Here is a 15,146-nt window from a genome sequence, read left to right as displayed (position 1 = left end):
TTTCTCATGTTAACTTGTTCTAGAGGAGGGGTTTTGTCAAGGATAAGGGGCAGTAGGAGTGTCCTGAAGGCCAGTGCGATCCTCCCCCAGGGCTGTGATTGGCTGAGGCTGTTGTGAGTGAGTCCAGGCGAGGCCAGTAGGAAGATGAGTGGTCTGGGAGCCTGCTAGGGGGCAGGCAGCAGCAGAAAGCAGCTACCACTGCCCCTTAAAACCTAGGTACTCCTCATTACAGCTACAGACTGATAGACAGAGAGCAGGGGAGGGCTAGAGACAGTTCTAAGAGGGAGAGGGAAGGAGAGAGAGAAATTGTGAACAGGGAAAGTTAGAAAATAAGCAGTCCTACTTGTGTGCTCACCCTTCCTTGACTGCTGCCTCCCCACTGCACTACCTGAGGCACACATACACACACACACAGGGAGGTGTTTCAGGGAGGCTTAGAGGGCTAACTCTCCAGGGAAGAAGGGAATTAAACACTTTTGTTTTCAATCCGCCGAGTCCTTACTCAGGAGAAAAAAAGGGATTACGGCTTGTACGCCTGCCCCACTTATTCCTCTCTTCTCTCTGCATTTTATTGTCACTGAGTTACTTTGGAGACTTTGGATACAACCTCCTTGAATTGTTGGTCCGAGCTCAGAGAGGGATGGCACACGGACAAAAGGGCCACAGGTGGGCATTAACCCAGGGCTCCTTCAGCTTGGCACTGGGCCTGTCGCTCTTCTCCCTCCTCCTCCTCACCGTCTCGGCCGCAGATGAGTACGACTACTACAGCTGGCAGTCGGACAACTTCCACAATGGCCGCTTCTACACCAAGCAGCCCCAGTGTGTGGACATACCAGCTGACCTGCGCCTGTGCCACAATGTGGGCTACAAGAAGATGAGGCTGCCCAACCTCCTGGACCATGAGACCATGCCAGAAGTCAAGCAGCAGGCGGGCAGCTGGGTGCCCCTCCTGGCCAAACGGTGCCATGCTGATACCCAGGTCTTCCTGTGCTCACTGTTTGCACCAGTGTGCCTGGACAGGCCCATCTATCCCTGTCGTTCGCTGTGTGAGGCTGTGAGGGACAGTTGTGCTCCGGTGATGGAGACCTATGGCTTCCCCTGGCCAGAGATGCTGACCTGTGATAAGTTCCCCATTGATAACGACCTCTGCATCCCCATGCAATTCACTGGGAACCATGCGACCCAGCCACCAGGTAGGGGAACTATGCGCACATACACTCACTCTGACACACACCCTCATTCAAGGATACTCACACATAGGCATCTACACACACATACATTTTTATAGTCCAAAATAGTGTAAATACATTGAATGTTAGTACTCCTAAAAGAGTCACTTATCAAAATTTTGGCTTTTACAGCAGGGAAAATATGTTTTTTGGCAACACCTTAACTTGAAATTTTGCACAACCTCTAATTTTAATGGCCTCTCAAAATTCAAAATGTCATGTGACAAGCTCAGTAACCACATTACAATCAGTTTAAGTTGAATAAATCAATAAATACAACTTTAATAAATCTTTGAAAATTTTTCCAGCACAAAGAGCATCCTGTAGCTTGTTGTATGATTGCTAATAATCTGTTCAAATCATGGTTTATATTGTGCAAATTTTAGTTTTTAATTATTAGGTATAACACTTGCATTTTAGTGAGCAATATCATACATATGTTAGCATGCATTTTAAATAAGACATCAGTTAGAAAATGAAATTATCGTCATAAAAAAGCTGAAATTATTGCTATACCATGACTTGTGTTATGCAGACACAAAAGCAGAAATAAAATACTATCATAGGAAAATAAATGAAGAAAAAAGTTTTTGTCTGCACTGCAAATTTCAGGACTTTGATTCATGTCACTAACAACATTACTAAGACAGATGAGTGTTGAAAAGCCTGCAGAGTCAGAAACAGTGAGAGCTTGAAAACGGCTTGGAGGCTCATGTGGTTTCCCTGCACTGCAATGATGACAGATGAAAGTTTAAGTGAGAGACTATCCAGAGGAGGTCAGTGAGGGAGACAGGAGCAGGAAGAGGCTACAGGGGAAAGTTCTTGGGTAAGTGGACAGTTCAGGCTGGCTCCCTGCCATCGACATACGCCTCAGGGAGGGACAGAGACAGACTGAGAGAGACACAGGAGACTGAGAGACTCCGGCGGCCAGATCGCTCACTGAGTTAAGATAAATGCACTGTGATGTTAAACATCTTAACTGAAAAGGTGATACACATGCACATGCATACACACATACACACTTTTATCAGCAGGCATCCATCAACGGCTAATCAATCAAACAACTGAGTGAATGGAGAATGCCTTATATTAAGTCATGCATGCAACTCACGAGCTGGTCTGCACAGTGTCAAAAAATGAACGAATAAACCCAAAATGGCTGAAATATGAAGAAAAATTACTACAGTTGGGTTTCTGAGAGAGATTTGATTTGACAAAAGTGGAAAATATTATATCATCTTTCACAGACAATGAGTAAGAGGACAGATGGGCCAATTGTGAGCTGTGAGAGGGTGAATGGGAACTAAATAGGGAAATAGGTGTGTGCATGTGTGTGTGTGCGCGCACCGCGACTACTTAAGCAGCCTCTTCACAAAAGCAGTCAGCGCTGAGAGGGGGAGTTGATGAGAGACTTTAGACAGTGGAGGGGGACAGTCCCCACTGTGTCCCAGCCTGCTTGGCCTTTGTTGGGTCTGGCAGCCAGCAGGCCAATTAGCTAGAAGGCCAATTACTGAGCTCCCGCTAATTAGTCGACATGACAGGACAAGAGAGGCAGGCGGAGAATGGGAATGGCTAAAGTCTGATTGTGCCTGAGAGAGCCGAATGGAGAGGGAGTGAAAGGAGAGGGAAGCCGGAGAGTAAAGAGAGGCAGACAGCGCGTAGAAGATGAGAAAAGCTGCTTCCTGCAGCATAAAAAGTGACCACCTCTCTGCTTTCAATTAGGACTCAAAGAAAAGAGTTTATTATTCCCATTGCCATTTTTCATCGACTTTGTTTCAAATGTTCCTGCGTGTTAATATTTCATTTGATATATAGAGCAAATGCATTTCCTTAACTTGAGTTCATCTTTGATGTATTACACTATTTACAAAAGCACTAAAAACAAAAGCCAATAATACCAAAACATTGTTTTAGTTTTGTCAATCATAAGTTGTTTATGTTTTATTTTTTATCAATATTGTTTACAGTATACTGATATCCCTGATAAAAAAAAAAAAAAAAAAGGGGAAAAATCGTTGGAGGATTCTCTGGTGAATTCATGCACCAGCTGACTTATTCCATTAGGGAAAACGGCTGTTCTGTTTTTGTGGGACTGGTATCAACTATGTGACATTTTGTCTTTGCAGAACCACAACTCATTCTTTTATATGCTCCCTGAGAAGGAGGCAGCTTAAACTTCTGTCACCTCAACTGTTTGTTGAGCCTATCTAATCAAATAATGACCAGAGGCAGCTAGAGTAGAGAAAGTGGTGCGAGATCAATGCGAACATATAGAGGGATCTTTGTCATTTAGCAATTTCATGAGGAAAGAGACAAATATTTTGAATTACATTTTTAAAGAATAAATCAAAAATGGAATATTGGTTAAGTTTAAGAATTAAATTTGAGTGTATGCTTGTGTACAAGTGTGTATTTCTTTTTGAAATTGAGACTGAACCCATATCATTTCTAGCCCGGAGGCTCAGTCACTGACATTTTGTTAAGAAACAGAGATTCTCAGATGTCCCGTTGAGGCCATCCTGAGGACAAGCTCTTGGCTCTAAAACACACACACACATGCACACGCAGAAACACGTGCACATATACATACACAAACCCAGCCAGCAATAATAAAAAGGAATTTCAGCAAAGAACTCTTAGAAGTGAGTTCCCTGGGAACTGTCTGTGACAAAGAACATGGATGATTCTTTTCACACAGGATCATATAAGGACTCTTGTTGTAATCTAGGTGGAACTTGGGGCGTTGGATCAATCGCAGGAATTAAGTCTTTTTCTACCTGCTGCTTTCCTTGTCTGGGAGGGAGCGATGATATCTGAGCTATCCTACAATTACATGACATTGCACGGTTCGAGGGCTCCTGTGGAAACTAACAGTACAGAGTTAGATTCACTTTTCACGACTCTGTCACAGCCAAAACTGAGAGGAACACCATCAGCACCTGAGCTCAGGTTGTGTGTCTGGATGATTTTTGCCGTTTGTGTGTGTGTGTGTGTGTGTGTGTGTGTGTGTGTGTGTGTGTGTGTGTGTGTGTTTGTAACAGGGGCCCATGGGGGGGTGATTATGTGAAACACGAGTCTGTAAATATTATACTAGTGAAGACAAGTAGACTGCTGACAAGAGGTCCCAGGCACCCAGGGAGCAAAAAAGGCCAGCTGAGCTCAGCCTGTCAGGCAGAGCACACTTAATACCACCCATCAACTCCACCTTATGGATTTAATGATGCTACCTTTATCTACTGTCAGCATCAGTAAACCAACAGGTATGATAAGCGTAGGTAGGATTCTGTACTTTCTGTTTTAGTGCATGGGGTAAACTTTGTAACTCAAATTGTATGTTTCCACAGAAAATGTTCTTCAAGACAATATGCACTTTGTGCAGTGAAAGTCGTTGAAATTGCACGGTGTGAAAGACACTGTCTGTCCTCGCTGTACTCATTGATGTGGCTAGTGTAAGTTACAACTGTGCTTAGGGAGACAGGCAGCACTTTCAGGTCCCCCGCAGCACAATGGGCGCTACTCATGTGGTCCTGGCTATTATATGAAAGGGAAAATGTGTTCCAATGGTCTGTGCATGGAAGACTTTCTTGGCCTTTTGAGGATGTATTTTCTCTTCTATATAGGATTCCTACAGATGCAAGGAGCATGCTGTGTTTTAGGGGCCCCGGGGCCTCCCTATGGGCCATGTTTAAGTCCCCCTCTGTCTGTCTGCACGCTGCATTTAAACAGATGTTAGGCCCTCCGACATAAATCACACGCTGCATTTCATCTCTGGCACAGTACCGTTTTATGTCATAAGTGTTGCTGCTCGTAACTTAAAGGGCCCAAATGAGGCATGAGATAGTGACCCACACATACTTTAAATGGAACATTGTGCCCATAAAAGTCGATGTGATGCTCAGGCTGAAGGCGATGAGGTACAAGACACGTCAGGCGATTGGATGACGATATTGTTAGATCTGGTTCTCTTTTGTGTGAAGATATGTGTATGTGGGAACGAGACGGAGACATAAACAGTGAGCATTAACTTAATGTAACCAAGATTTCATCCAACTGTAAAATTGATTCCAAGCAAATTTATGAAACGTTGCTGAAATAAAATTTGACTTGTGTTGACTTGACTTGTGTTTGAAATAAACTAGAAGCATTCTTGAATTTCATGTAATGACAAATGGAGTCTTTTAGGAATTAAATGTGAACGGGAAATGCATTTTTTTGCTCTTTTGTCCACTTAATGATGACCATAATTTATGTCGTTGGAAGTACAAAATTAAATAAAAGCACACAGCAATTTCGTAACGCACTAACTAATTACAACAAACATGTAACATCATTGCAATTTCAAATATTTCAGAGGCATCATTTCACGTCAATGACACTTCTTTGTGGGGGCTTTTTTTTCCACAACTGCGTCATTATCTGACAAATGACTTTTCACATCTTTATCACTGACCAGAGTACTGTTCTCAAGCAAGAGGAAGTGTTTTCTAAAACTGAGAAGATTTTGTGGCATTTCGCTGTTTTCAGTCATCTTCGGTCAGAGAAAAAGACAGTGAGAGGGGAGACAAGGGACACAAGATACAGCAGGAGAGAGAGAGTGAAATGGAGAAAGTGATATTAACCACAGAGCTATGACTAAGTGAAGTTGTGCAGTTAAATTGCTGGAATCTTGCCGTCCGTCATTTCCACTCTGGCTTGCAGTTTGAAGATTAACAGCAGGGCTTTCCAACAGACCACCTCCATACTCACCCTGCTCACATCATTCTTCTCCTCTTATCCTCCATCACTGACTCCCAGCCACCTCATCTTCAGACAATGTTATAACATTCTTCACTGTGATTGGGAACATTAATGTTTCTGTAATTGAGTCTGTTATCCAGCATGCCAATGATGAAAAGCAGTGCATAAGAGGTTGTGAAGTCCAAAGTCAACCAAAGCAAGAACATAATTCTCACAATTTAATCACATGGCATGGTAAAAAAACAAAATTCCTAAGCTGCTTTTAGATGATGGCAAAAATACACGAATGACCTAATGTCAAAATATTTGCTGAGTAGAAATGTGTCCAGAGAAAAAAAACAAAAAAAACCCACCAAGTTATGCAGCAATGATTACCATCAGAACATGACGGCGATTCCCCCGACAGAGACCAGTACGTGATGAGAGCGGTTGTCGCTTAATTGATTTCTCAGCGGCCATCCAAATGGTGGTTTTCGGTCCAAGCCCAACTAAGTTTCATGGAGGGACTGCACTCTCCTGACACATGCTCTGGCATCAGCACAGCTGGGCCTCCTGCCAACATACCACCCCTGTGAAACCAGAATGAATTCCCGTAGAGTCTGAATAAGATGTTTAATGTCATTCAAAACAGGCGAAACCAGAGGAGTTTTGCTGTCTCTTGATCTGTGTGTGTGTGTGTGTGTGTGTGTGTGTGTGTGTGTGTGTGTGTGTGTGTGTGTGTGTGTGTGTGTGTGTGTGTGTGTGTGTGTATGTGTGTGTGTGCAAATATGTGTGTGTTTCCGTGCTCTTGTCCAGGTCTTCATGTCAGCACTAGACAATTAAGAGGCCTGACCCTGTAGGCCTCACAGGTCTCCCGCCTGTGAAAGAATGGGAACCCTCGGAGGAGAAAACTGGCAGTAACTCTACAAGAACATGGTTCAACTCCCTCCGACGCGCATACACGAGTGCACGCACATACATACACTCGGCGGTGGTTAGGGGGTTCACCTCCCCACGACCCAAGCAGCGAAGCATGCTAAACTTTGACCCCTCTCATTATCTGCCCAGACACTGAGGTTTGGGCTGGGGTGATAACCTCTGAACCCTGACTTTTAACCCAGGGGCTGTACTGGGTTAGGATATTCCTGTGTGTGTTTGGACGGGTGTTTGTTTGTATGTGTGAGACGCAGAGGAAAAGAGAGAATCATAATCATATTTCTCTGCCTTGTAGGTGTATATATGTGATGTTGGGAAGATTTCTATACCACATCCTTCTCTAACTGACCTTTTCTAACCTTCTACATTGCTCTCTCAATTGGTCCAAGGCTCTGTTTTGTGGATGAGTGGACTAATATTCGATGTATACAAGCAGTCCCTCTGGGATGGCCCTTATGTAGTAATTGTCACTATAAAGCTTTATATTGAAATATATTTTATGTTGAAAAGCCTTTGGGGAAAATTGCTAGGTAGTATGAAGCACATATGTGGATATTTGTGTGTCTGAGAAAGAAGAGATTCAGGGCTCTGGAAGCAAGTTTTGTAAATAGCATTGGTGATAGAAGTGAGAAAGGGTATTTATTCAAAATGTCTTGATAACTAATCATATTTCCAAACATATTTTGACAGTTTTATACTGTATACATGAGTGTAAAAGTGTAGAAACAAGCAAGATGTAGAAGCAAACAAATAAAAAAAGGTATTTCTGCTCTCTCATGTTGTATCTGTACTGTGTAGGTAAAAAATAACAACAATCACAAAGTCCTAAATCAAAGTTAGTAAGGCTAAACATGCTCTTGAGCAGAGCAAGCATGACCATAAATTTTGTGTTTAAAATAAACTGAACTTGTTGCTTTGGTTTCCCCTTGCTGTTTCACAATGTGTGGTTGCTGTGTGGCCTAAATGCCGGCTGTGTCTGTGTACTGAATCACTTTTCACAATGTTCAGCTACTCCTACAGCACCGTTTACCTTTCTGCACAGCCAAGACCATGTGTGCACCACCAAAATATACAGCAGCCAGAATAAAAACATTTTCACCAGTGTAATTGCAGGGCAAACATCAGTCAGCCTGCTGCACTATATATTCGCTGCACAGCAAATAGCCTCTGACAAGAGGAGGGGGGCTGCAAATAAGTGCCTCAAAAGTGGTCAGGGCTTAACGACTTCATACTGACACGGCTTTGATTTTGCTGACTGCACTTGACTAACAATGACCTCAACTCAGCCGTAAGATATTAGCTGATCTGGCCTAAATAGCACCAAATGAAATGTGATTGGGTGTAGTAATTATTTTTCTCTTCCCTCAGTGTCGAAGGTTTGCCCTCCATGTGACAATGAGCTGAAAGCAGACAACATCATGGAGCATTACTGCGCTAGTGACTTCGGTAAGTATCCGCAATTGAAAAGAGCGAGACCTGCATATAGACACATGTATGGTACAGTACAGGGCTGTTTAATCTGCAGCAGGGTCGATCTGTCTTTGTGAGGCCCTAAGAAAAAAGGGTTACAGCTGTAACACTCATTGCCTGCAGGTGGTACAGAATTTAAAACTGCAGCAGCTATGGCCGTCTTGGCCTGTAGGTGGTGCCACTGACGGCTAAACTGCTGCCGCAACTTTTCTTAACTATGACTGGCACAGGTTAGCGTGTGTAAAGCTGGCCTGAAAATGATTGAACAGAAGAATCTGTAGCCTGCTGAACGTGAATAAGTTAGCTTGCGAGAGACTGACAGGCCAGCAACAAAGCAGAAGTGTATTGTGCACAGCGTTTATAGTTTTACGTGCATTAAATCACAAGTGCAACACACGATTCGTCGGGAGTTACAAGCCTGTTTCACAAGTTATTTGAGGAGAAGGCGTTTCAAGGCCCTGCTATGTGCCATCATTAACATATAAGAAAATTTGTTTGGGCTTTCAATTGGAGATTACACTAAAAGCAGTAGTTTTTAGTTACAAGTCTACCACCAGTATACTAATAGCATTACATTGTGTAGGATGGTAAAAGTAATAGCAGGACTACAACTGCAAAATAACTGTATGCCTCATACTCATGCACGCACACAGTTTTATCAATAAAAACATCCATCAACATTAAAATATTATGCACAGTCCTTTGTCAGTGTAAAGACGTTTGCATTTACAAAAGCCTTAGTCTTAAAAAGAGAAAAAGACGCTAACACCAGCTAACATTAAAAATATATCGTACACTGAAGTTAGTATTCACTCTCAGTTAAAGAGTACTTTGTTGGTTGTACATAAAAATACCAAGGTTTGGCCTTTTTGATTTTATTTTTCCATATAAGTGTATTTTTCAGTTTAGATGTTCTTTCTCTTCCTTTAAACCACATATATTGGCGAGTGTTTGTAGAAAATGGTCAAAATGAGCACAGACAGGAAAAAGCAGAACACACATTAATTATTCCCTATTCTAGCATAACCCTTTTCTTCTTATAAATTGATGAATTCATTTAACAGCTTCCAGTCCCCAACGTCCGTTCAACATCAATTCCCAAACTTTCCACTTCCAAGCATTCCAGTTTCGCCACAGTAATGGCCTGTACACAAAGCCAGAACATAATTATTTCATTATTTCTGCTCATCGAGGCTTTTGGCCCATCATACTCAGCAGCAGATTAATTTGTGCTTGCATGGACTATTAGAGTAATGGACATACTGCTCGCTATTTTCTCTGGTCGCAAGATTCTTTGCACTGAACTACAAATTGCGACAAAAAAAAACAAACAAACTCATAACTTTGGGAGACTCATGAAGAGCACGGCTTATGTTTCTGAACAGATGAGTGAGAATAGTGTACCTGAAAATTAAGTGTGGCCAGACAGCTGCTGAAAACCATATTTCTATGCTGTAGTATCCCATAAACACAAAGTTTCATAATCTATCTTTTGGCAATCACCCACACCTGCTAAAGAACATGAGCCATTATAAATCATCAATGAAAACCCAACACATCACATCCAACAACAACAACAAACTACGTCTTTGTGCACATTGCTCACACTCTGAGCTGCAGCCAAAGAGGCTCATCCCCTCAAATGAATCACGACTTTACCAAATCACAGATATTTTTTGTCTGATTTAACTGCAGGATTGCATATATCAATCTTTTAACATGAGGGTGTTTTCGGGGATCAGAAAGCAGCACACAGATTATTTCTTTTCATTACAATGAAACATGATTATATGTGAAAGCAGATAGCCTGACATTTTATTGGCTATGAATGTATGTGACTGGATGAGACATGAGGATGAGTAGAGAAGTCAAGATAACCATGATGTATGGATTTGGAGATCAAGGCAAGAATTACTCTACAATGTTATTCTATAGGGTGATAGCTGATTACAGTTTGATCTCACGCCTCATGAATGTTATCACCTATTCATCTTCGGACACTATTTCCCCTAAGAGCATTTTCAACCTCATGTTTTGTTATAGGCTACTTTTGATGTCTGATCTTTCCACATTCCTTGTTGTACCATCTAGCAGCATAGCAAAAATAACAAGAGTAGAAAAGAAAAGCGGCTGGGACAAGAGTCTGGCAGGACATGCAGCCTACAACCGGTCGGTACAGCAGGGGAGGTTGCTTGCTTTAACTTAAAGAAAACCTGTTTTACCTCAAAATGACAGCACACTTCTCTCTCCTTCTCCTTCCTTCTGCTTCTACCTCTGCACCCCCTCTGCTGAGTTTAAAGAAAGTGGGTTCGTATAATGATGAGGGCACAGCTTGTCACAAGGACACTGGCCAGGCTGCACAGTGAGCCCCACTGGATCACTTATGTCTGAATATATCTGAATACGAGTGGGCATTCAAAGTGAAGCAGGGAGGGAAATGATTTTATCCTTCCTATCTTTGCTGAATACACACATATTCATGAATGCTTTCATTCACAAAAGTACACATGCGCTTAGGTATGTTGGCTCGCAAATGCAGCACATAAATACATGTCCTCAGTGAAGGACCTGAATGTGAATCAGGTTGTGGATGAAAGGCAACTCAACACACACATTCCTTCTTGAACATGCTATATCTTTGCATGTACTATATACGTATCAGAGTGTACCGAGGGGTGTTTATGCGACTGTAGACAAGCAGGCGAGAAGGGAAATGGCAGTTCTCCAACAGGCTTGGGTACGCAGCGATGCTTCTTACCGACCCTGCGCCTTTGCCCAGCCCATGATTGATTTCACCTGTCAAAATGTTCACCCAGAGAATTCCGCTCTCAAGTGCTTGGCAGCTCAATTTTAATCTTTCAAATTTAAAAATATGAACTTATAAACATGGATCTCGACGGGAGATACAAGTCAGTACTTCATTAGGTTGATAGACTTGAGTTTGCCGTAACCAAACTCGACATATACTGAAAACTGTGCACAGAGGTTATCTGTTCTGTACTTTTGCTTAAAGATAAACAACTGTATGCACAAATAATTAAAAATGGAACAAAAATAAGGACTAGAAACTTGACCTGAACTTGAGCGCTGTGAGATTTGTCTTGAGACAAGACTTGACTTTATTTGAAACTTTGAAACAAAAACATTCAAGTCGAGTTTTGACCCGGCAAAAGACTTGGTACAATCACACAACAATTTCAACTTCCACGTTATTTAACAGTCAACCCTTAGTAACTGGAAAGACTTGCATCTTGACTTGCAACATGATGAGGAAGACTTGTGATTTGAACTGAACTTGCGTCAAAAGACTTAGAACTAGCTTTTGCTGTAATTCCAATAACATGTCCTTGTCGTTTATGGGTTTTTGCCAAGTCAGACATAAGATACAGTTTTTTGTACGCTGTGGGAGAGATTAAATGATGATGTCCAGGAGAGATGTAAAATAGCTACTTCTTTGACAGCAAGTAACTCAGTTACGTTCGTGCAGAAAGAAGAAATGTCAGAGCTGCTCAAAATAGAGGGATAAAGGGGAATCAGAGTGAACAGTTTCTGGGTTTGAATATCTGTGTATTATATAGAATAAAAGAGTAAAAATATCTCTTCCTCTCTTCTTCCTCAGCCCTCAAGATGAAAATTAAGGAGGTGAAAAAGGAGAAGGGTGACCGGAAGCTGATTGCAGCACAAAAGAAAAAGAAAGTGCTGAAGCAGGGCGTGCTAAGGAAGAAGGACCTGAAGAAACTGACCCTGTACATCAAGAATGGCGCCAACTGCCCGTGCTCCCAGCTGGACAGCCTGGGCTCAAACTTCCTCATCATGGGCCGAAAAGTGGACCAGCAACTGCTGCTCATGTCCATTCACAAGTGGGACAAGAAGAGCAAGGAGCTCAAGTTCGCCATCAAGTACATGAAGTCTCATCAGTGTCCCACCTACCACACTGTCTTCCAGTGATGCGGTTGGCTGTACTACTCACAGAGTCTGCAATCGCTCCCCACACTCCACCCTTTTCCATATAAATCCTAATTCTCGTTCCACTAATGTATCCCTGAACCCCAGATCCCCTGCAAAATCTTTTACCAGCCCATGACATAGTCCTACAAGGGGTTTCAGGGTGGTCGAGCTTTTAATTTCTCAGCTTTAACATGAATCAGGTAGTCAGGGGGGTCGTTCTGATCTGCTTAGATGAATCAGTCATTAATGTTGGAGAGGCAAAAAGCTGCATGTTCTACAGCTCCCTCCGATTAATAAAAGCCCCAAAGAAACCACAGATTTATAACAGTTAGGAGGAAACCGACATTTTCATCCACCCCTGCAATTTAATAGAATCCTTCGTAACAATTCTCCTTTACTTGTCTGATATAGTAGAACCAATCACTTGTGTGATATCTTACAGCAACTTTATCAATAAGATGGTAGCATTAAGAAATGGGAACCTAAAGATTTGAGGCAACTATTGGAGGGAAAATATTTGATAATGTGATGATTATAGACAGATAGAATGGGAAGGGAGCTGAGTGGGAAGGCAGGGTTTCTTTCTGTGTAAAAACAGCTGACAGGAATGACACACTTCAGTGTATGTGGGCTGTGCAATGGTCCAGTGCGCACACTGGCACAGAGCTCCTAGGAAAAACATCAAAGCAGGGAAATATAGCTGATCCACTTAACAGTATGTTTTAATAATGTAAAAGGTAGGTAATTCAGATGAATACTAGATTATTAGAATACTGGGCTTTTTTCTTTTATCCCTGCTGGGAAAGAAGACCGATGGAACAAGACAGACTGGCGGACTGGATGATGCTTCCACTGACTTTGTACAGCACCGTTTTTTGCGGCCTGAAAGAGGGAAACTTGAATATTTTTTTGCTTTTTGAATTGGAGAGAGAAGGAGGTTGAGGCAGAGAAGACATCTTCCTGAAAACAAGTGGAGAATAAAAGAGAAAGAAAGAGAGAGAAAGAGACTCTGGACAGAACCAACAATGTTGGGTTGATAAGTCTCTGATACTCGCTATTTTTCACTATCACTCTTTAAATGTTTCTTTTTTTGTACTTACATTTTTAAATTTGCTTCAGCTAAACTTCTATGGTATGATAGCAGAAATCATACGTACAGACAAAGCACCTGAATTCACTGTTGCCATAGCAGTAAGAGATGAAAATTTAACTTTGACAATATTTTCTAATCAGTTAACCTGTAAGTAGTTCTGTTACTGAAATACATCTTTGTTTTACAAAAAAGTAAATGAATAAACTATATTTGAAATTTTTATAAAGAACACCTTTTTGAAATGTGACATTATTTATCAATATGATTAGATCGCAAAATGCACACTCATCCATAAAAAAAAAAAAAATCCTTTTCTGACTTAATCACCTTGACAAAGGTTTGCTTGGCTGAGAAAACACATAAGTGCATACTTAAACACATAACAAACCGAATCCTCATTTGACTCTATATAAAGCTAGGTACTGTAGGTTCCTGGGTCTTTGTAAGGCTTAAAAATTTAAGTTTCTGTTTAAAAAACGGCAATGTAATAGAAAATTTTGTGTATTTTCCACTTTTGGCAGATCAAAAGTTCCCATTAAATTTAAAAAACTTGTCCAAAAGTTTAGTTTTACATTGATGATTTTTACATTGATCTGATTTAGAGAATTTAATTTACTTTGAAAAATTTCTATTACTGAGTTTTAAGTGGAAAATTCAGTTGAGCAAAGTGTTACACACACCTAATGTAAGTTGAAGTTTTTCCACAAACGTGAGTGTACACAAAGGATTGTGAAAGTGCATGTGGCCAGCACCTTCATTTCTCTTTTCAAAGGGAAGAAAGCAGTGAAACCTCAACTGCACTCTCATTCTTCAGACAGACAGCAGGCTGCAATGTAACAAACCAACTTTATCAAAACCACCCAGAGCTTAATCAAAACACACACAGAGCTAATTCACTGAAATGAAAAGATTTGGCATCTTTATTCTCCAAAATGCGAGATGGATCAATTGTGACACTATACAGTGTTTATTGTCTTCCGCCCATATTTCCCAGAATGTGGAGATTTCTGGAGACTGTTCGAAGCGTGAATGCCAGTAGAGTGATGACCGATTTCCAACTGATTGTGGAGATAGTGCGCACTCTGTCTCTTGGCTGTGGAAAGGCAGAAACAGGAGGGAACAGGGATAAAGGGCAGAAACCCGCTGGATAAGACTGCCTTTATTGGATACTTCAAAACCTACAAATTCTCTGTGAGTGATTAAAAACACTGAGCTAAAAATTCAAATTCCACTAAGGTGGAAAGGGCTTTGTTGGAAAGTGTTGATCCCTCTTTCAGAGCTGAATCAGCTCTCATGCAGTATACTAAATCTTGCATGGAGGGAAATGATAAGCAGCTTTCATAAAGCAAGATGTGGCAATCACTGAACTCAAAGTGGAGATAGACCAAAAAAAGGGAAGGTGAAAAGCAAACCGGTGGAGAAAATTGGCTGGGTCCCATGGACACCCATCAGCACCTTCTCAAAGGTCACTTCATGTAGTTAATAAGGGCCTGATGACAGACACACTGCTGTTGCCTCACTTTCCTCCAATGAGACCTCATTTCAAACAAATATCAGTCCCATCAAACATACTTGCACAATAACAATGGTTAAAGAAAAATAGGGCAGAAAGAGCATCGCCGCCACCGCACCCGCACACACACACACACACACACACACCCACACACAAACTTGTAGAGGAATGGCCACATTGTCTGTTTTTATTGCAGTGTGCTGATAAGCAGCACCTTTTTCACAGCTGAATAGTGGCCGAC

At 41.6% G+C, this 15,146-nt stretch overlaps 1 protein-coding gene across 1 annotated transcript; it reads left to right on the top strand.

Moving 5' to 3' along the window:
* Positions 1-248: 248 nt before the first annotated feature.
* On the top strand, positions 249-13,621 carry sfrp5 (secreted frizzled-related protein 5). The gene is made up of 3 exons (XM_040139740.1): positions 249-1,193; positions 8,250-8,327; positions 11,971-13,621. Exons 1-3 carry the CDS (start codon positions 641-643, stop codon positions 12,297-12,299), a joined length of 960 nt encoding a protein of 319 aa, XP_039995674.1. The 5' UTR covers positions 249-640; the 3' UTR covers positions 12,300-13,621.
* Positions 13,622-15,146: the final 1,525 nt, after the last annotated feature.

This window comes from Xiphias gladius, chromosome 11, assembly GCF_016859285.1.
Source record: "Xiphias gladius isolate SHS-SW01 ecotype Sanya breed wild chromosome 11, ASM1685928v1, whole genome shotgun sequence".
Classification (NCBI taxonomy): Eukaryota; Metazoa; Chordata; class Actinopteri; order Istiophoriformes; family Xiphiidae; genus Xiphias; species Xiphias gladius.
The sequence above is the reverse complement of the archived record's forward strand: the minus strand, read 5'-3'. Positions and strand labels throughout refer to the sequence as shown.